This window comes from Ursus arctos, unplaced genomic scaffold, assembly GCF_023065955.2.
Source record: "Ursus arctos isolate Adak ecotype North America unplaced genomic scaffold, UrsArc2.0 scaffold_8, whole genome shotgun sequence".
Taxonomy (NCBI): Eukaryota; Metazoa; Chordata; class Mammalia; order Carnivora; family Ursidae; genus Ursus; species Ursus arctos.
The window spans coordinates 83279496-83302150 of NW_026623100.1; the positions used below are offsets into that span (position 1 = coordinate 83279496).

At 47.5% G+C, this 22655-nt stretch overlaps 1 protein-coding gene across 1 annotated transcript in view; it reads right to left on the reverse strand.

Moving 5' to 3' along the window:
- Window positions 1–22655, reverse strand: part of TRAPPC12 (trafficking protein particle complex subunit 12) — an 80730-nt gene that overhangs the window by 21294 nt on the left and 36781 nt on the right. Inside the window, exon 6 of the mRNA XM_026518064.4 lies at window positions 9774–9886. Coding sequence (XP_026373849.3) covers window positions 9774–9886 — 113 coding nt within the window. The remainder of the gene's footprint in view (window positions 1–9773; window positions 9887–22655) is intronic.

Consider the following 22655-nt stretch of genomic DNA (forward strand, 5'->3'; position numbering starts at 1 on the left):
GAAGTGGGGCACCTGCGCCATCTGGGTCCAGTGGGGCCCGGCAGCGGCCCGACATTGTCGGGATGCTGACGGCCAGCCTCCTTGAGCGCTTCCCTGAGAAGCTGGCCAGCAGGGGCTGCCAAGACTGTTCTTGGCTCCATTCTTAACTAAAAGATATTAACCCTTCCTGGAGACAAAGCTCTCCCCTCTGCCTTATCAGCACACATCGGCAGAGAACCACTCCGACACTGCACAAGCATGTGTCTTTCCCCGGCTCCTTCCACTGGCGGGGGGGGGGGGGTGGGTGTCTTTAAACTAGCACTTCTCTTACACAGTGCCCTCTGCCAGGCTCACCTCGGGTGTGGGAGGGACAGAGCTGAACTCAAACCACACCCCGTGTGTCCATCCTCCAGCTACTGGGGCATCGTTACTTATGGACTGGATCTCCTTACCCGAATGGAGCTAGAAATATGTTCTCCTGGCTGTTTCCCAACCGGCCTGTGAAGGTCTCTTGGGGCTGGCGGCAGAGACAGCCTGCAGGGAAGCCAGAGAGGCAGGGCCCGTAGGACGGAGGCACCGGCTACTCTGACCACGGGCACTCGTTTCCACGCCCTGGGAGCATGGCAAATCTGTTTACATCGAGGTACGCGTCACTCTTCATTGGTACAGTCACACTGAACCAAACACTTACTACCTTATGGCAAAACCGGTGCCCCGCACCACTTGGTAAAGAGCACGAGTGACGGGCTGAAGCTGGGCCCGTGGCAGGATTCCCGACCACCTCACCTCGGGCTCACTGGTCGGATACGCTGAGTCTATCACCTTGCTCTGGGAGGGGGGGGTCTTCCATGTTAGGGAAAGCCTGGCCTCCTCGGGACACGACTGGCTTACAGACGCTGAGAACCACGGGCTGCCCTGCTCACCCCGGGCCAGACCTGTCTCCGGCCCGCCTTCCTGTCCCCTCTATCTACCTTTTCCCTGAAGACTCGTGTAGCTTTTTTCAACAGGAAAAACGTCTGATTATAAAACTTCCATGTGCTAACATAAGACTGAGAAAATAAAAAAGGAACAAAATGGTCTGTGTTCCTGTTATCCACACAGCTGACAAGACGCTGTAGTTTCCCTTCGGTGGACAGGCCTCACTTCACTGAGATCGTACTGCAACTGAAGTTCCGCGGGCTGGCTTTGAAAGTCAGCATGGGGTCATGAACACTTCCCACGTTACGGCTGGGGGCCAAGAGAACCATCCGGAAACCACATTAAGCCCTGACACCGCAGGCCTGGCCTCTCCCGGACACCCCACGTCTGGTGTCCTCTTTCTGTGGTTAAGGCAGCACAGAGTGGAATCAAGGGAGACCTGTATCTTACCTGTACCCCAAGAAGGTGGATAACAGAGCTCCAAACTGCAGAGAGAAGACAGCCCAACTGGGCGGCAGCCATGGGTGACAGGTCATTTCTCCTCTCTACCCACAGCTGCTCCTGGGCACCCCCGCCACATCACTGCGGCCGCCATGGGAGGCTGTCTCTTCTCAGCCGGGAAACCCGTGCTGGGATGGAACCTGCTCTGTGGCAACGATGGGACCCCACGGCTCAGAGCGTGTCGTTGGCACAGACGGCAGTGTGCTCTAAGCAGCGTGAGACGCCTCAGCTGCCTTTCTTCCCAAGGGAGGACAACCTTGCACTGCCCTGGCCTGGCGTCCACGTTCGCCCCTTCCTGAGCATTTCCCTCTGCAGCCACTGCTGACCTCCAGCCTGGAAAAACGACCTTGAAGACCAACAACAGACACCACGTGAGCACTGAAAACACACAGGATAGAGAATTCTTCGGGGAATGTGAACTAAGTAACTCTGCTTTCTTCCCAGAAATGAGGACTCTGGTTGTGTAGACTGTCCTTGAGGAAAGCATCTTAGACCAGCGTCAAGGCTCCTGGTCATGAGGCCACCACACGCAGTCCTGGCACTGACCTCCCGCCTGTCCCAGTCTGTGCTGAAGACTCGAGGGGGTGGACTGGGGGTGCCCGGCTCTACGCCCACAGCTGGACACCGTCAGGCCAAGCCACGTGCGTGAGAGCCGCGCTGAGCCCGTGCCCCGGAGCTCAGCACCACCAGCCTGGGTCAGGCAGGACGCTGGGGACAGGGATGCGGGCTGAGGAAGGAAAACTGAGATGCTACATCATGGTTTTGACTCCTCACCAGTGAAGAGCCCTCCACTCCCTGGACCCCTGGAGACCAAGCTCCCGCAGAGCGAGGGCAGCAGGAGTTGCGACACTAGGGTGATTTCTGGACGGCCACGCTCCCAAGGCGGCAGGGACGACGCTGCACTTGGGGGCAGCAGAAGGGCCGTAGTCTGACCCCATGGAGGAGCAGGAACCAGCTTCCTGGAAACGGGCGACCTGTTCTAGCCCAGGCTCTCTGCCAGCTGTCACAGCCTGCGACTCAGTCGGCGAGGCTCAGCCTCCACATCTGTACGGTGGGGCGCCATTAGCTCCGTTATCGTGAGCGTCAGTGCAGGCAACGGTGTAAGACACGCCACGCAGCATCTGTTCCGGTGTGAGCGCTGCTCGCGTGCTGATGGCGACCCCACGACCATTGTGGTCATAGTGGGTGCTCAACCTCTGGCACACTTGGGGGCGGGGGGGGGCGGCGGCACTGAATGACCCAGGAAACAGCACAGAGCATGCAGGGAACCGTGTTGGCCAACAGCCTCTGGTTTAACTCCTTCCTTGGATTTCCCATTTGTTGTAACAAACTAAAAAATCCAGTCTGCCAGTGTTGGATGGAAGCCCCGAGTCCTGTGGTCTAACCTCTGGCCTCTCGTTTATGAGGCGACAGCAGAGGATCACGGGCCGTGCCAAGAGCAGACGTGCGTGCAAGCAATCCAGCTGCGGCTCTCACTTTAACCCACCGAGTTCATGCCGTCCGTCCCAAGAGTGCTGTCCTGGCTTTTCCTGCTTTTAGATTTTGTATACCTTGAGTAAATTAATTCTAGCATGAACACAGACTTCCCGCCATGTAATTCTGCATGACCACGCTGTACTGATGAGCAGCTCGAACAGAACACGACGGGCTGAGACAAGCACTTGTCCAGGACGCTGGCAGAGGACACGGGCGCACTGTGCTCCCTTCCATGCACGGCAGGTGCTCAGACACATGTGCCAGACGAACAAGCCCAGACAGAGCCATCCTGACCCACAGCTGGGTCAAACGCAAACCTCTCTCAAATTCCACATCACATGGAACAGTGTTGTATGCAACTGATGAATCACTGAACGCTACCTCTGCAACTAATAATACACTATGTATTAATTAAACTGAATTGAAATTAAGAAAATAAAGGTGTAGTCTTCCAAAAAAAAAAAGAAAAAGACAAACCTCTCTGGGCTCCAAAGTGCCTGGCGGGGATGTCCAGCTGGACCCAGCCTCACTTCTGCGTGTAGCCAGCTTGGGAAAGGAAGGGATGCCTGCCGGGGAGCCACATGGCTACCCAGAAGGATGAGAGAGGAAGCTTATCTGCTGGGGTGATGGCGGTGGGGACCTGAGGGGACTACAGGCACCATCGTGCTTTCTCTTTAGCACCAACCAGTCATGGAACATGGGTTACCTGTCTTTGGAGGCAGGGCCGAGTTTTAAGTTGGCATGTAAAGGAACACAAAGAAATTACACGTTGAAATTAGCCACGAACACCCTTTTGGCCAGAGACCAACACAGTACCTCTTCCAGGACCAACTGCTTGCCTTTCTTCCAGAATGAGAACCACCTGCCGTGTCATCAAGGAAGCACCAAAAGAAGAACGGGCTTCCATTCGGGTCACGCCGCAAGAGAAACTGTGGCGTCCGTGACGTGTGGCGGGATCTTCACACGGTGAGAAGCAGGTGGCACCTGGGAGACTCAAGCCACACGCACGCACTGGTGGCGAGTCCCTACGCTATTTCTGTCTTATCTCCCTCCAAGCCATGTCAGCCTAAGAGAAAGGCTCTCGTGGTGTGACGGCGTGAAACCTGGTTTCCCTCTCCTGCCCACACTGAGCAGTCAGCTGTCATCACCTGGCCACCTCGGGATGATACCACTAGAGTCTGAGGAGGGACCTGGTGCAACAGAGCAGAGGCATGACCCCATCTCCAGGATCGGCCCGTGTGAGGGGGTACTTCAGACACAGCAAGACGTGTTCCTACTGGACGAAGCAGAGACGCTGGCACAGGGAGGGAGATCTTGGGTCTTTCTCACTTCAACTGGGACATGACACAATGAGGGCAGGTGTGTGATTTGGAGCACGGACCCCACAGCCAGACAACCTGGGTCAGATCACATGATCACAGGCAAGTTAGTCAACCTCTCTGTGCCTCAGTTCACTCAGCCATAAAGTGGGGTAATAGTTATAGGGTTTGTGTAAGGATTAAATGAGCTAATACATGAAAAATGCTTAGGACCAGCAGCTGGTTCCCAGAGAGCAGGAAGTGCTTGGTAGAAGGTGTACGAGTTCTGATCAGCACGGGAGTTTTGACCTGCTCTGTTTCCGACCTGGGCCAGTTCGCCGCTCCTTAGGCAACCTGGCGGTCCTCCGCTCCCGGGAGGTCACCATATTGATGCCGAACTTAGTGCGGACACCCAACCATTCACTTATTTATGGAACATAAGAAGTAGGAAGATCGGTAGGAGAAGAAGGGGAAGAAGAAAGGGGGGGTAAAGAGAAGGGGGGAACGAACCATGAGAGACTATGGACTCTGGGAGGCAAACTGAGGGCTTCGGGGGTGGGGGAATGGGATAGGCTGGTGATGGGTAGTAAGGAGGGCAGGTATTGCATGGTGCACTGGGTGTTATAAGCAAGTAATGAATCATGGAACTTTACATCAAAAACTAGGGAGGTACTGTATGGTGACTAACATAATACAATAAAAAAATATTACTTAAACAAAAAAAGTGTACGAGTAGCCTAGAGCAGTGGTGGCGGAAGACCTGCCCCCACATCCCACCGGGACCCTGCATCCTGCCCTCAAGGAGCTCAACACTGTAAATGCAGGATGCCTCAGAGCCGGAAAACTGACCTGCAGAACTCCTGTCTCTCTCCCACACTCAAGTCCCTGTAACGCTTGGAATTTCCTCTCAAGTCCATATGGAGGCAAATCAGCTGTGTACAGGGTAGACAATCACTGAGTTCACATTTCTCAGTAACAGGTTATGTGTTTCTTATCTCTGAGAATAATTCTATCTTAACTGTGTTTCAAGGTTCAAGGAGAAAAGTGTTAGAATCTAAAAAAAATGTTGGTTAATGCCCCGTCAACTGATCAGTGAGTAAGAAAGAAAACAGGTTTTCCGTTTGTCTCTGAAGTTCTAGAAACCAGGAGCTGGTACAAGCTCGAGGGTGTAAGGTGCCAGGATGCCTGCTCATGCTTGAGTGAGGTCCACTCTGTGCAGGGAGGAGCCTGCCTACCTCCCGCCTACCTCCCTGCCCCGAGTCCCGAGGACACCACCATCCTGGGAAGACTTCCACAGAACTGCCATCAAGAGGAACCGGAAACGGAGAGGAGGACCTGGACGAATCGAATCTCATTTAAAAGAGAGCAGTAACGCTCCCAACTGCTTGTCGTCACAGTTCGGAAAGCCCTCCGAGACTCGGCTTCACTCAGCCCGCACGGCAGGGCCGCGAGGCAGGCAGGAAAGACACTTTACCTCCATCCTACGGACGAGAAATCTGGGCATCTGCGCGCAGTCTAGCGGCGGAGAGACTCTAAAGCCCCTATTTCCTCGCAATCTCACTAAGTGGATCCCGTCTTCTGTTGACGCAGCTGGGCGCCTTCCCCATCACTGCTACTTCCCAGCAACAGTTCAGAGAGCACTTCTGAGCCTCGCCTGCCTGTGGAGTCAGTATTTTGAATGACAGTTGTCATACAGTATAATTTGCTTTGATTCTGGAACATTTAAACCATTATCTCTGTAAATATTGCTCCAGTGCCTCTGTAAGACACGAGGCAGGTGCCTGCAGTATTTGCAGGATGTGTGAACGGTCTGCAACATTTAAGGACATATGATTTTTACACAAGAGAGTATTTGCCTGCTTTTAATCTACCAATAATACTAGAGAAGAATTACATGCCAGCAAACTGGACAACCTAGGTGAGATGGATAAATTCCCAGAAACATACACTCCCCCGAGACAGAATAAGGAAGAAATAGCAAATCTGAACAGACCAATTACTAATAATGAAATTGCATCAGTCATCAAAAATCTCCCAACAAACAAAAGTCCAGGATCAGACGGCTTCACAGGTGTTTTCTACCAAATATTTTATGTTATTTTTTTTTTTTAAGATTTTATTTATTTATTTGACAGAGAGAGAGAGCCAGCGAGAGAGGGAACACAAGCAGGGGGAGTGGGAGAGGAAGAAGCAGGCTCCCAGAAGAGCAAGGAGCCTGATGTGGGGCTGGATCCCAGGACTCCGGGATCACGCCCTGAGCCGAAGGCAGACGCTTAACGACTGAGCCACCCAGGCGCTCTTCTACCAAACATTTTAAAAAGAGTTAATACCTTGGGGCGCCTGGGTAGCGCAGTCGTTAAAGCGTCTGCCTTCGGCTCAGGGCATGATCCCGGTGTTCCGGGATCGAGTCCCACATCAGGCTCCTCCACTATGAGCCTGCTTCTTCCTCTCCCACTCCCCTGCTTGTGTTCCCTCTCTCGCTGGCTGTCTCTCTGTCACATAAATAAATAAAATCTTTAAAAAAAAAAAAAAAGAAAAGAAAAAAAAAAGAGTTAATACCTATCCTTCTCAAACTATTCCATAAAATTGAAGAGAAAGAAACACTTCCAAGTTCATTCTACGAGGCCAGAATTACCCTGATACCAAAATCAGATAAAGACACTAGGGAAAAAAAAAAAAAAAAAAAGAAATGAAAATCTCAGGCGAACATCCCTGATGAAAAACAGATGAAAATCCTCAACAAAGTCTTAGCGAACTGAATTCAACTATATAATAAAAGGATCATACACCAAGATCAAGTGGGATATAGTCCAGGAATGGAAGGTTGGTTCAATATCCCCAAATCGATCAATGTGATACACCACATTAACAAAATGAGGAATAAAAATCCTATGATATTCCCACAGATGCAGAAAAAGCATCTGACACTGTCCGTTTATGATAAAAACTCTCGACAAAGTGGATACAGAGGGAATGTACCTCAACAGGAGGAAGGCCATATATGACACGTCCATAGCGGACATACTCAATGGTAAAAGACTGAAAGCATTTCCTCTAAGATCAGGAACAAGTTAAAGCTGCCCACTCTCTTATTCAACCTATTATTGGAAGTCCCAGGTGTAGCAATCAGATTAGAAATAAAAGGCATCCCAAATTAGAAAGGAAGTAACACTGTCACTATTCACAGATGACCTGATACCGTATACAGAAAACCCTAGAGCATCACCCAAAAACCAGTAGACCCAATACAGGAATTCATTAAAGTTGCAGGACACGCAATCAATGTACAGAAATCTGTTGCATTTGTATACAATAAAAACTATCAGAAAGAGAAATTAAGAAAATAATGCCATGTACAACTACACATCAAAAAGAATAAAATATCTAGGAGTAAATTTAGCCAAGAAGGTGAAAGCCCTATAATCAGAAAATGGGAAGACAGTGATGAAAGAAACTGAAGATGATGCCAATAAATGGAAAGATATTCTGTGCTGAGGACCGGAAGAGTGTTGTCAGAATACCCAAAGGAGTCTACAGATTCAACAAGATCCCTGTTCAAACACCAATGGCATTTCTCACAGAGCTAGAACAAACAACCCTACAGTTTGTATAGAAACACAAAAAACCCTGAATAGCCAAAGTAATCCTGAGAAAGAAGAACAAAGCTGCAGGTATCATACTCCCTGATTTCAAACTATACTAGAAGCTATAATAATCAAAACAGTATGGTACTGGCACAAAAACAGACACATAGCCCAATGGAGTAGAACAGAGAGCTGAGAAATAAGCCCATACTTTTATGGTTCATTAATCTATGAAAAAGGACACAAGCATATGCAACGGGGAAAAGACAGTCTCTTCAATAAACGTCAGGAAAACTGGACAGCCACAGGCAAAAGAATGAAACCAGACTGCACTTTCTTACACCAGACGGAGAAATGAATTAAAAACAGAAAAGACTTAAATATAAAACCTGAAACCATTACACTCCTAGAATAAAGCATAGGCAGTAAGCTCTCTGACACTGGTTTTAGTGGTATTTTTCTGGATCTGTCTCCTCAGGCAAGAACAACAAAAAAGCAAAAATAAACAAACGGGACTATATCAAACTAAATGCTTTTGCACAACAAAGGAAATCAGCAACAAAATGAAAAGGCAACGTACTGAATACGAGGAAGGTATTTGCAAAGGACATATCTGATATCCAAAATATAAAGAGCTCAGAAAACTCAACATAAAAAAACCCAACCAGGCAGAGAGCCTGAACAGCCAGTTTTCTAAAGAAGATATACGGACGGCCAACGGGCACCTGAACAGGTGCTCCACATGACTAACCACTGTGGAAATGCAGATCAACACCACACGGACGTATCATGTGACGTGCCTCAGAACGGCTAGTACCAGAGATAAGAAACAACAAGTGCTGGTGAGGATGCGGGGAAAGGGGAACCCTGTGTACTGCTGGGGGAAAGTAAGCTGGAGCAGCCACTCTGGAAAACAATATGGCGGTTCTTCAAAAAATTAAAAATAGAATTACTGTACGATCCAGCAAGTTTACTTCTGGGTATTTATCTGAGGAAAACGAAAACACGAATTCTAAAAGACATATGCACCTCTATGTTCATCACAGGATTATTTACAATAGTCAAGATATGGAAGCACCCTCACTGCCCATCGGTGGACGACTGGATAAAAAAGGTGTGGTACATATATACAATGGAATATCATTCAGCCGTAACAAGTGAAATCTGCCATCTGCAACAACATGGATGGCTCTACAGGCTATTCTGCTAAGTGAACTAAGTCAAAGACAAATACTGTATGACTTCACCTACATGTGAAATCTTTTTTTTTTTTTTTTAAGATTTTATTTATTTATGTGACAGAGAGACAGCCAGCGAGAGAGGAAACACAAGCAGGGGGAGTGGGAGAGGAAGAAGCAGGCTCCCAGCGGAGGAGCCCGATGTGGGACTCGATCCCGGTACGTCGGGATCACGCCCTGAGCCGAAGGCAGACGCTTTAACGACTGAGCCACCCAGGCGCCCCTACATGTGAAATCTAAAAAACAAAATGAACAGAACAAAACAGAAACAGACTCAGAGACACAGAGAATAAACTGATGGTTGCCAGAGGGAGGGGGATGGATGAGACAGGGGAAGGGGATTAGGAGAAGCAGACCTTCCAGATGTACAGTAAGACACAGGGACGTAACGGACAGCATGGGGAATACAGCCAATAATATTATTACAGCTTTCTATGGTGACGATTTCCTAACGTATAAATACTGAATCGCTCTGTGGTACTCCTGAAACAGATACAGTATCGTATGCCAACTATTCCTCCACAACAACAACAAAACTAAGGAAGAAGGATTTCAGGCCCCAAGTTTTGCCAAAAAACATGCACTGCCCCCAAAACCATTTTAGTGAGAACAAAGACTCCTGTGGTCATGATGACCCGGGTCACCCTTTCTGGGGGAAGTGGTGATGGCGGTTGCTGGGGTGGGTTGGGTAGGGAGCACTGTGGTGCGCTCCCTCCGAGGGCAGACTCTCCGTCAGGAGGGGAGACGGGCAGAGCGGGTCACCGTGGAGCCGTCATTACCTTGCTGCAGACGGCCTTCACCTTGTGCAGTCTGTCCAGGGACTCCTGCGGATTCCCCAGGTATTGCTGAAGCTCCGCGTGTAAGATCCGCATCGAAAAGGGGACCATGGAGCCTAGAACCAAAGCCAGAGTTGAGTTAGTGTGCTATCACTCAGCACGCTTTCCGACTTCACACACCTGACAGAGGGAACCACCAACGTCCCAGCAGACAGGATGACAGAATCCCTTCATTTCTTGGTAAAGTATGCAATGGTGTCAATTATAAAATGTATGTTGGTTTTCTCGGTAAAGCCGTATATACATATGTTCTAGACAATTATCAAAGGAGAAAGGTGGATGTCACTAATGTTTCCATAGCTGTGCTTTAACTAGGGACTGCTTCTTCCTCCAATAAAAGAAACCACAAAACACTCATGGATGTTTGAAATATTTTTTTGGTATGACAAGCGGAAGTAGGAGGTTGCTTACGTTGGGGTCCCTAGAAGGAGACCCTGAAAGGAGGCTCTGCAAGCACGTAAGGATGTCGGGGTTGCAGGACCAGGGAAGGAAAGTGAGCGAAGGTGTGTCTCAGGCCCAGGTTCTGAGGCTGGAGCTTAGCCTGATTCGGTGGTGTGCAAGTGTGTGTGCACATGTGTGTGTGCACGCGTGTGCATGGCTCTGGCACCAAGGCTCTCTCTCAGAGGTGCCCTAACAGGAGGCAAGGGAGCTAGACTTGAAAACTCCGCCCCCCAGGGAACACTCCATCCGTGTGCTGAGGGGAATGAGGGCAGCTCTCTGAAGAAGGGCTGCACCTGAAATGAACTTATATACCGTGTTTGGAAGTGGCTGCATCGTCTCTCAGAATAAGGGAACGTTTTTATTGACGTCATGTCTCTTCTCATAGGATTTGGAATTTGACGTATCGCATATACATAAAGTACATAAAAACCATCAAAATTATCAAACAGCCTGCGCTGGTCACACCTGAGATAATGGGTATGAACATGACAACACAGGGCGATCCTGAAGTCAGAAGAGGGCTCTTCGATACAGACTGGAGGCGTCAATGTCTGGATCCAGAATATAGTCTGGAAGATGGTTAGAAAGCTATGTGACACCTGCACGCGACTCGGCCTCTCTGTGCCTCAGTCTGCCTGCCGCCTGACCACTAATCATCAGGGAGAGTTGTCACGCGCCACACCAAGATGGCTTCTCAACGGAGCTGCTTCTTACCTTGAAATGGCAGGATGCTCAGTATTAAAGACAGAAGAAAGCTCTACAGGGAAGTCACAAATAAGGAACGCCATAAAAAGTATGTTCTATGGTGACTGTAAGTCCAGAGAAAAGAAAGGTGACAATTATTGAATTTTAAATGTTTGAACTGAAAGGAGTTGTTTCTGCTCCCTGGAGAGAGGTGTCTCGACCGTGAGCATCACTAGCTATGGGACCGTGGCCTCGGCAGGCCAGGTGTCAGCTGTGTCATCTCCACCCCTTCATATCAAGTAAACAACAGGCGATAATCATTCCCGTGTGGGTCAGAATTCACCTGCAGACAGAGAATGTCTCTAGAACTCCGTAAGTTCTGTAAGATAAGCACAGAAACAAACCTTGTACCTCACATTCCCAAACCCGATCTGTGAAAGAGCTGAGTGTGTGACGAGGTGGTGGGGAGCTACTTGCTGCTTACACTCGCAAATGCCTGTGTACCAGAGGGAGTTTCTGCATTTAAAAAGACATGCAAAATCATCTGGGACTAAAGGAGAATGAAAGTACAACTTACCAAAATTTGTGCGATGTTCTTTTTTTTTTTTTTTAAAGATTTTATTTATTTATTTGACAGATATAGAGACAGCCAGCGAGAGAGGGAACACAAGCAGGGGGAGTGGGAGAGGAAGAAGCAGGCTCATAGCGGAGGAGCCTGACGTGGGGCTCGATCCCGGAACGCCGGGATCACGCCCTGAGCCGAAGGCAGCCGCTTAACCGCTGTGCCACTCAGGCGCCCCTGTGAGATGTTCTAAAAGCAGTGCTAAGAGGGAATTTTACAGCATTATATGAACATATTTGAAGAGAAAGAAAATCTTAAAATCAATCATCTAAGCTTTCGCCTTAGAATACTAGAGAAAGACAATATAGAAGAAAAAGAAAAGAAATAAAAATTAAAGCAGAAATCAATGACATTGAAAACAGGAAATCAACAGAGAACACCAACAAAACTCAAAGTTGGTCTTTTGACAAAATTAGTAAAACTGATAAACATCTAGCCAGGCTAACAAAGAAATAAAAGGGAAGACATGAATTATTAACATTAGAAATAAAAGAGGGGTCATCACTACTGATTACATGGACATTAAAAGGATAATAAAGGAATACTATGAAGAACTCTATGTCCACAAATTTTGAACCTAGATGAAATGGACCAATTTCTTGAAAGACACAATTTAGTAAAAAACACACAAAGAGGAAGAGAGAATCTGAATAGGCCAGTAAGATACTAAAAATTAAATCAAGAAATAATCACCTTTCAAAATGGAAAGCCCCATGCCCAGATGGTTTCACTGGTAAACTTTACCAAACATTTAAGGAAGAAATGATACCAATTCTCTACACTCTCTTCCAGGAAACAGATGCAGAGCAAATACTTCCTATTTTATTCTAAGAGGCTAGCAGTACCCTAAAACCAAAACCAGACAAAGACGTTACAGGAAAAGAAAACTATAGACCAGTATGGCTCAGGAATGCAGATACAAACATCCTCAACAAAATCAGCAAATCAAATCCAACTAAACTGAATCCAACAAAAAATTAGCAAATCAAACCCAAAGGTATCCAACAAAAATTAGCAAATCCAACAAAAAATTAGCAAATCAAACCCAAAGGTATATAAAAAGAATTATACACCATGACCAAGCGGGGTTTAGTCCAGGTATGAAAGGCTGGTCCAGTACTCAAAAAGTAGTATAACCCATCACATCAAAGAAGCTACGTGAGTCACACGGTGTACCAACAGATGCAGAAAACACATCTGACAAACTATAACACCCACTCATGATAAAAGCTCTCAGCAAAGGAACAGAGAACGTCCTCCACTTGATAAGGAACATCTACAGAAACCTACAGCTGACAACAGCCTTAATGATGAGAAACTAGATGATTTCCCCCAAGACCTTGAATAAGGCAAAGATGTCCTCTTTTTACTGCTCCTACTAGACATCATACTAGAAGTCCGCATTAGTGCAGTAAGACCAAAAAAAAAAAAAAAAAGGAAAAAGGTATTTAGATTAGAAAGGAAGAAATAAAACTGTCTTTGCAGATGATAAAATCATCTATGCAGAAAATCCCAAAGAACTGACAAAAAACAAAAACACAAAAAAAATCTTCCTCAAGAAATAAGCAACTAAAGAAACAGGAGACGAGGTTAATCTGGAAGTCAATTGGTTTGACTTACACCAGCAAGGAACAACTGAAATTTGAAATTAAAAACAGAACACCTTTGGGGCGCCTGGGTGGCTCAGTCAGTTAAGCATCCGCCTTTGGCTCAGGTCATGATCTCAGGGTCCTGGAATCCAGCCCCACACTGGGCTCCCTGCTCGGCGGGAAGCCTGCTTCTCCCCCTCTCTCTGCTCCTCCCCCCTTCTCGTGCATTCTCTCTTTCTCTCACAAATAAATAAAATCTTTAAAAAAAAAAGAGTGAAGAAATACTTCTTAAAATAAAAACACAAAAACCACAATATCATTTATATTAACAGCAACATTAATGAAAGAGTAAGACATAAATCTGGCAAAATACGTACAAGATCTTTGAGGAAAACCGTAAGGCTCTGGTGAAAGAAAGCAAAAAAGATGTGAATAAATGGGAAGATGCTCCATGTGAACAGACAGGAAGATTCCACATTGCCAAGGTGTCCATTCGCACAACCTGATCTGCAGATCCAAGGCAATCGCAGTCAAAACCCCCATGCTGTTCCGTGGACGCGGACATACTGATTCCCAGGTTTCTGTGGAGCGGCAAAAGATCGCAAATATCTAACGCAACACTGCAGAGATGAGCGAAGTGGGAGAACAGACACCACCCAACTCTACGACTTACTATAAAGCTGTTGTAACAAAGGCTGACACTAGCAAAAGAACAGAACAAGTACATCCATGGAACAGACCAGAAAGCCCAGAAATAGGCCTCATGAACACAGTCAACTGATCTTTGACAGAGAAGTAAAGGGAAGTCAATGGAGAAAGAGCAGTCCCTTCAGCAAACGATGCTGGGACTACTAGACCGCTATGTGGGGGGAAAGGAAATCAATCTCAGCATAGACCCTCCATCCTTCACAAAACTTAACTCAATATAGGTAACAGACCTAAATATGAAACACAAAACCATGAAAAGTCTAGAACAGAACACAAGAGAAAATCTAAGTGAACTGGGTTTGGTGATAACTTTTTAGACACAAAACCAAAAACATGACCCATAAAAGAAAAAAACTGGACTCATTAAAATTAAAAACTGCCCTGTCAAAGACAATGTCAAGAGAACAAGAAGACAAGCCAAAGCCTGGGAGGAAATACCAGCAAAACACACACCCGAGAAGGGATTTGTGTCTAAAACATACAAAGAACTCTTAAAAATCAACAAGAAAACAACTCAATAAATGGACAAGAGATCTGAACAGGTACCTCGACAAAGGTATCCAGATGATAAAAAAGCATGAAAAATGCTCCCCATCATACATATGTCATCAGGGAGCTGCAAACTGCAAATTAAAACAACAATGCAATAATACTGCTAGAGACCCATTAGAACGGTTAAAATCCAGAAAGTTGACAGCACCAAATGCTGGCGAAGACGTGGAGCAACAGGAACTCCCATTCATCGCTGGTGAGAATGCAAAATGGTGTAACTGTTCTGGAAGACAGCCTCGCAGTTACTTACAAAACTAAATACAGGCTTACCATATAATCCAACAGTACTGCTCCTAGGTATTTACCCAAGTAACTTCGAAATCTATGTCCACGCAAAACCCGGCACAAGAATGTTGACAGCAACTTTATTCGTCATTGCCAAAAACCAGAAGCAGCCAAGATGTCTTTTGATAGGTGAATGAATAAATTGTGGTACATCCAGACAACTGAGTATTTTTCAGTACTAAAAAGAAGTGTGCTACCAAACCATGAAAAGACCTGGAGGAATCCTAAATGCACATGGCTACGTAGAAGCAGCAGCCTGAAAAGGCTGCAGATTACGTGATTCTGGCAATAAAACAATCTGCAAGAGGCAAATCTATGAAGCCAGTAAAAAGATCGGTGGTTTCCTGGGGCTGGCGGGGAGGGAAGGACAAGCAGACCGAAGACTGAGGATGTTAAAGGCAGTGAATTCTGAGGGATACGACAGCGGTAGATACACGCCATTATCTGTCTGTCCAGACTCAAAGAATGTACAACAGCAGGAGTGAGTTCCAAAGGACGGATTTTAATAACAATGTCCCAACCTATTGTACCAAATGTCCCACACAAATGCAAGATGTTAACAATACAAGATATTAATAAAAACTATGTAGAAAAGGGAGTATACGGAACTCTCTGTACTATCTGTTCCACTTTTCTGTAAACCTGAAAGAATCCTAACAATAAATATTAATTTAAAAAGAGAAGCTCAACTGCACTCAGAATTTAGTGTACAAGAAAAACAGTATCCCCGAATTATTGAAAAGGAAAATGTAATTTTCAATAAGCACTGTTGGGGTATGTAGAAGGCCACATGAAAAAAGACAAGACTAGATCCATTCCTTAAGGGAAAAAAAAAAAAAAACAGACTGTGTTTTGGGGATCTCAAATTGGAATAAAAAAATATTTTTTCTTAGAAATACTAAATATGGTAGCCAGTTATAGTTGAAACAGTAATATTAGTACTCTATTCCAGATACATTCAATAGGCTTTTGTGGGCTGACCTAAGGGCCTAACTAGGTACAGACTGAATTCTATGGAAACTGCTAAGTACCAACGACTTTGCACATGAACTTGTGGGGTGCCACTGGTGAAAACATGCGGTCTGTTCATAGTTAAACCACAGAAAATTAGTCTGTAGTTTGATGAATGTTACAAAAATGTAATTTTTCTGTATGGTGTAAGTAGCTGCAAAGTTCACAGATTCAAATGAAATACTTTTAGCTGAAAGAGATGAAAGTAAATTAAAATTATTTTAATTGCATAAAGATACGCAGGCAGGTAGAGGAAGATATCAACAGATTGCGGAAAGCAATCAGACACACAAGGTGGGCTCAAAGCTAACAGGAACCCTATGGAATATGGGGAACTACATAGAACCCTGGTTCTCAGAGTGGTCCTTCCCCCAGCTGCAGACTGGGGCCCCACTGGGACCTGCTGCGCCAGAACCCACCTCTGCCAAGGCCCCAGGGGGCCTGAGTGCATAGGAAAGCTGGAAAAGCCCTCATATGAACCATTACTTCCCTGAGGTGAGTTTAAAGTGTAGGCTTACACTTGACCCCTAGGCTGTCAAGCCACAGTTTATATTTGTCTAAACGTGCCTCAACATGCACAGCCTCGTTCGTTAGGGTCGAATTAGAGCTAGCAGTCAGTGTTACAATACCCATCATACATCGCACGATGGAAGCCTCCCTCCTTAGTCACATGTTGTTCCCTTGCTATCGCCTGCTCTTTCTAGAACAAATACAGGTGTTCAGAGATGAACCGGGGCGAGGGGACGGGAGAGTGCAGAAACCGTGAGTGCGCGTGAGCCCTGCCGGGCACGTCCCGGCATCTGCCCCACGCGCAGAGCCGGCCCAAACACAGGTGACCCGGCCCGAGCAGAGGTGACCCGCGGTCCCCACTCCTCCTGCCCTCCACGTGCGGTTTCATGGCTCCCTTGTTTTGAGTGGGTACAGCAGCTCCTACAGTGGCTTTTCAAGAGGGGAAAAGATAAAATTCACCCATGTCTTCCTTGAACATGAGGACACGGATAAAATCACAGAACTAATACTAGTGAAGCAAAGTTCTTTTACGTTAAAAAAATGAAGCATGTTATTTTAGAACTACTAATGGTGCCCCCTCGCCCTGATGTGACAGTGAGAGGGAACAACGACACGGAACTCCCGGATCCCTTGCTGTCACTAGGCCGTCTGCTCCTCTGTCCACTGTTGCTCCCGTGCAGACAGGATGCGTTTCTGTGGCAGGGAACACAGTGCGTCCCCTTGTGCTGATGGTACCTCTCCCTCGCATCAGCCTCCCTCTGGGCACAGTCCGAGGACCTCCGTGTCCCTGCTCGTCTGCACCTGCCAATCCCGAGCCCCTCGCAGCACGTGGCACCACACTGCCAGCAGAGAGCCCTGGGCAGCGTGGCCGCAGGTGACACTCAACATGGCTCCCTGTGATGTGAATCTGGGAGTTTGGACTCAACTCGACAGCTCAGAAGAGAAAGCGAGTGGGTGAAGAAGACCCGTGTGTGGCTTCCTTACTAAGCACGCAGTCTCTACCTAGGACTTTCTTAGAGAGATCTGGAAGCTAGGCCTGGAGAAGTGAAAAAGCCTTCTTCCTCGTCTCTTTGGATACCACTGAAAAGCTCTTGCATAGCTTTAAAAATCAAGAGGAAAGCACACACCTCGCAGCCTCCAGAGAAAGAGAAAAATGGAACAATTCAAGAAGAAAAAAAATTGCCTCTTTCTAGAAAAAAAACATACTGTTCATAGAGACAAAACCGGAAAAAGCCACAGCTGGAGAAACACTGCGGTGACAAACGTTCACTTAGCAGGTTCAGGGGCCCAGTGCAAGGCCAGGTCTGGACACACAAGCTGAGGGGGGGGGACGACCACTGTCCCCAGGGAAACCACTCCCGGTCTTCAACAAAGTGCAGACAACTGCTTTGACGGGACTCGGGTCTTCTCTAACAATGCTACAGACTTAGTTTTGTTTGTTTTAAGGAAAAGCAGATAAAAGCAACTTTACCTGATTCTCTTAGTCTGGCCAGACCAGCCTCCTGTGTCTGACGCTGGGACTCCATGAAACGCTCAAGGCCGAGCAGTGCTGAGCGAGCTTTCACACTAGCCTGAGGCCTCTCTCCTGTAGGGAGAGCGCGCCTGAAATACAGGGCTAGTCAAAGTCTGTAAGGACAAATCATTCCCAGTGGATCTGTTTTTCTGGAAGATTCCCACGTCTAGTCACAACCTGCCTAACTCTAGGTTGGTATAACCATTCTCATTAATCATTTAGAAAACATTAAATGGAAATACTCCTACAAAACTCATTTCCTACGGTCCCCAGCCGTGCAGCGAGCCCACACTGCTAGCACAGAGGCAGAGAGGAATCAGAAATGAAGCAGGCCTCCGTGCTGGGCAGAGAAAACAGAGACAGACGAGCGAAGAAACTCCAGCTTCTCTGTGGAGGAGTGTGCCCTCTCCTTCAGCAGCACGACTCTGCTGCATGGCGCAGACGGTCTGGACCTCCCACTGCTCATCTGCCTGTGTGCTGGGCGGAAGGTGCCCTCTCGGGACAGGGCAGGGTCCTGGGACATGGCCACCCTGCTGTGAGGCCCAGCTTGCGGACACCCAGCAGAGAGCGCCTACCGGGATTGCACGGGCCCTCTGCCCCGCATTCACAGCAAAGGTCAGAGGACCTTTGCCCGGCATTTCTGTCTCACTTCCACGTCGTGCAGGGCCCCGTGTGGGGATTACTGCTTTGGCACGTGTTTCCTCGACATCTCCCTCTGCTCTGCGGGTCTCACGTTGTTCTTGATTCTCCAGCAGCCTGAGGAGGAGCCGCCTCGCTGGCGTCTCTCCTCTCATTGCTCGGTTATCGGGACACAGGTCACTGGATGGCTATGTCTGATGAAGAACACATGCTCCTCACCTTTGCCATAAAAACAATCCTCAACAAAACTGCCTGCAACTTCAATACTGCATTTAATAAAAGATTATTTACTTGAGAGAGCCAGCTCGTGAGCACACAAGGAGGGGGAGGGGCAGGGGGGCGAGAAGACTCCCCACTGAACAGAGAGCCCGACGCAGGGCTCGATCCCGGGACCCTGAGATCACGACCTGAGCCGAAGGCAGACGCTTCACCAACTGAGCCACCTGGGTGTCCCAATGCTGCATTTTAAATTAAAAAACCCTACAACCATATGGAGCACATCCTAAAATATCCTAGGTGATTTATTACCTAAACGGGAAATGCAGTGCTGTTCTAGTGCAAGAGGCATGGACCACATGACTCCACGGGAGTCCGGGAGGGCTGCGCGTGCTCCACGTCGGTGACTGCAGCCGTTCGGGAGGGCTGCGCGTGCTCCACGTCGGTGACTGCAGCCGTTCTTGTGGAAGACAGGTTCGGGAGAGGCCTCCGACCGGGTGTCCTAACGACAGCAGTGGGACCCCAAATGGTACACTTCCATGTCTATAGGATTTCTTCTAGGAAACACTAGAAATGCCAAAGTTCGTTAAAACAGTGAGCAAGTGAAAAGCAGTAAAATTAACCACCAGCTTGCTCAGGATGAGGAAAATATGCTTCAAATGATAAATGTTCAAGAGCTCTGGCATAAACTGAAAATTTAACCTAAGCAGAAGATATGAACTCTGAGAGGTGAATTAATTTTGTCACAGAAAACATAATAAGGCATTTGAAATGGGCTTAATTAATTCTGAGCTATCGTGTATGGTTATGTGTTGGAAAAAAGTTTCCAAATTGAGATTGGGAACCAAAAATGTGAATCTCACGATTCCGGAGGGAGGGCAGAAAAGGACAAGAGAACAGTGACCGTGCACCTTTCCTTCGGGAGGAGCGGGCAGACGAAGGAAGGGGACAGAGGTTTAGCGTCCAGCTCAGTATGTGCCCCATCAGTTTCAGTTTGACTTGGTGATCCGTAGGGTTATTCCTGAAATACGATTTCATGCGGTATCATTATCAGGAACTCTAAGAACTTCCACTCAGCACACAGACCTGAACTCAGCATTAGAGGAGGCATTTCTTAAACACCACGCTGAGGAGCATCCAAACAGACTTGATTTCCCACCTTCGGCTCCAAAGTTTTCCTCCAGACGCAGAGAAACTCAAGTGAACTCTTTAATGTTGAGAAGTACTTTGACACCCAAACCGCTGTGTAAGTTTTACCCGCCCACTTTCATCGTGGCTCTTTCTTTCGAACAAGAGAATTCCAAACAGCGGATGAAAAAGGTGGTGCTGGGATTGTGGAAAATCTCACTGTCCCACAAGAGGCCGAGTCTGAATGAATGGCTATCCCTCCCATGTCAGGAATGCACATTTCACTCTTCGTGAAGATAAAAGCACAATGAGTATGTGTGACACAAAGCATGAGCCCAAACATAAACCATCAACAGTTGTGGATAATCATGTATTTATACTGATTCATCAATGGTAACAGACGTGCCACACTAAAGCAAGACGTTAATGAAAAGACACAATGAACGACCCAGTTATATTATCCGCAGATACAACTCCCCGTCTACAAGTCTCATGAATACAAACCCTTCAGAGGGAAAAGCAATTTGTTCTAGAGTTAACAATGACAAAATAAATATAATTTAAACAAAAGAAAATTAAAGAGAGGAGGCGATTACAGGCGTACGAAGAACGACTTGAGAGGAAAACTGTGCGGTGTTGGACGGCTTGCTAAAGCCGACAGTCACTATACAGTTGTCAACACTAAAGACAAACAAAAACAAAAAAATTCTTCATCTTGACCAAAGGCTGGTGCCGGCAACCCCCTTGCCATTTCTTCTTGTTACCTCCACCCCAAAAGGTGGGTGGCAGTGGGCTTCCAGAGGGGGCTGACTGCTCCTGGGGTGTGCAGGGAGGTCAGGGGGTGTCTGTCTACAGGGTCCGAGATCAGGTGGCCGGGGCCCGCGGGGGAACGCTCACGAAGCCAACTGTGCGTCCCGTCTTGTTCCCATTACAGAAAGCTAAGGTGGCAGGGAGCCAGGGGTTCAGGGTACATTCAGGGCACACAGGAGGAATGGTCTGTGACAGCATCTGACACAGAGCCTGGGGAGCTCTGCATGGCCAGCTCGGCCCTCCGAAGCTCCAGGCGCAGGGCACATGAGATGCTATACATGCCCTCTTCTACTAATCCTCCTCATACAGCTACTTCCACGCCCACACGGTGGTCACAGCAACGGTGCACAGGAGCTCAGAGAGAATATTCCAGAAAGCTGCACGGCAGGTGTCAGCTGTTCCAGCCTGCCGGCCCAGGTCCCACGACAACAGCACGATCAGTCTGCACTTACTACTTCTGACATAACAACACGTGGAAGCAAGGGGAGGACACTCCACGTATGTGAGACGCTGCACACAAAAAGGTTACGTTGGTATGTCGTAATTACAATATCTTTCTAGGGTTAGAAATAATAATCCCAGAACAGCAGAAGATATTTGCAAGATTCATAAAACACAAATGATTAAATGCTCAAAATATGTGAAGAGCTGCAACAGATCAGTAACAAAAGATAACCCGATAGGAACACAGGCGAAGATCCTGGGAGAGAGCCCTGGAGAGGAGACGCCCACAGCTGCTTCCACGTACAAAAGGCATTTCATTCAGAAGCATGAAGTTAAAACGTGAGGTTAGAATTTCAGACCCACCAGACAGAAGTCAGAGCAATAATGATTAACAGGTGGGGAAACAACTTTATTTTTTTTAAAAGATTTTATTTATTTATTTGACAGAGAGAGAGCCAGCCAGCGAGAGAGGGAACACAAGCAGGGGGAGTGGGAGAGGAAGAAGCAGGCTCCCAGCGGAGGAGCCCGATGCGGGGCTCGATCCCAGGACCCTGGGATCATGCCTGAGCCGAAGGCAGACGCTTAAAGACTGAGCCACCCAGGCGCCCCGAAACAACTTTAAGGAATTGGGAGTGTGAATTACTGTAGCTGCTCTGGAAAGCCAACTGACTATTTCTTATACAACTGAAAATACAGGGGCGCCTGGGGGGCTCTGTCGGTGAAGCGTCTGCGTGCGGCTCAGGTCATGATCTCAGGGTCCTGGGATCGAGCCCCATGTCGGGCTCCCTGCTCCGCGGGGAGTCTGCTCCCCCTCCCTCTGCCTGCTGCTCCCCCTGCTCATGCTCTCTCTGTCAAATAAATAAATGAAATCTTAAAAAATAAAATAAAATCGAAAACACAAACACTATGCAGCCAGGAAGAGGCACTTCTAATGTGCGCCTTCGAGAAATGCAAGAATGCAAGCACCAGATACTTCCGTCTGTGTATGCGCACGTGTGCATGCAGCGGAGTGTGAAAACATGACTCGTGAGCACACACGACACACACGTGGGAGTGACTCCTCTGGGAGGGGGTGGAGCTGGGGCACTTGGAAGGCCACGTCCGTAATGCGTACTTGAGTTTATTACAAAAATGGCTTAAGTAAATGTGGAAAAAAATGTTAATATTTATTATTTGAGTATTTAATACAATTCTTTCTTGTGTTTAAGAGATGTTCAATTAAAAGAAATATTCAACTGGGGTCAAGTGAAGAGTAGAGAGGACTCAAGCAGGGGGCATCCCCAGACTGGGTTTCCCAGGGACAGAGTACATGAGACCAGGGGTGAACAGGAAGCGAGTAACACAGGAAAACCAAACATGCCCACCCACACAAACCAATCCCTGTGCCCGAGGGACGTTCGGTTCCTGTGAGGCAACAATGGCACCCCCCAGTAGTTAGAGAGGACCCTACTGAACAGAGTTAAATTCACAGGTAGCGGACTACTGTCTCAAAATCAGAGCGCTACGAGAAAGAACCTTATGATACGCTTATCTTTCTTTTTCTCTGCCCCAGACAGAGGCCGCATGGTGTCACCATAGAGCTCAGTTTTCCTTCTTGTTTTGACATCTTCTACCCTCACCACCAGCACTGATCTTTGGAGTTTCCCGCACCCAGTGACGAGGACAGGGAGAGC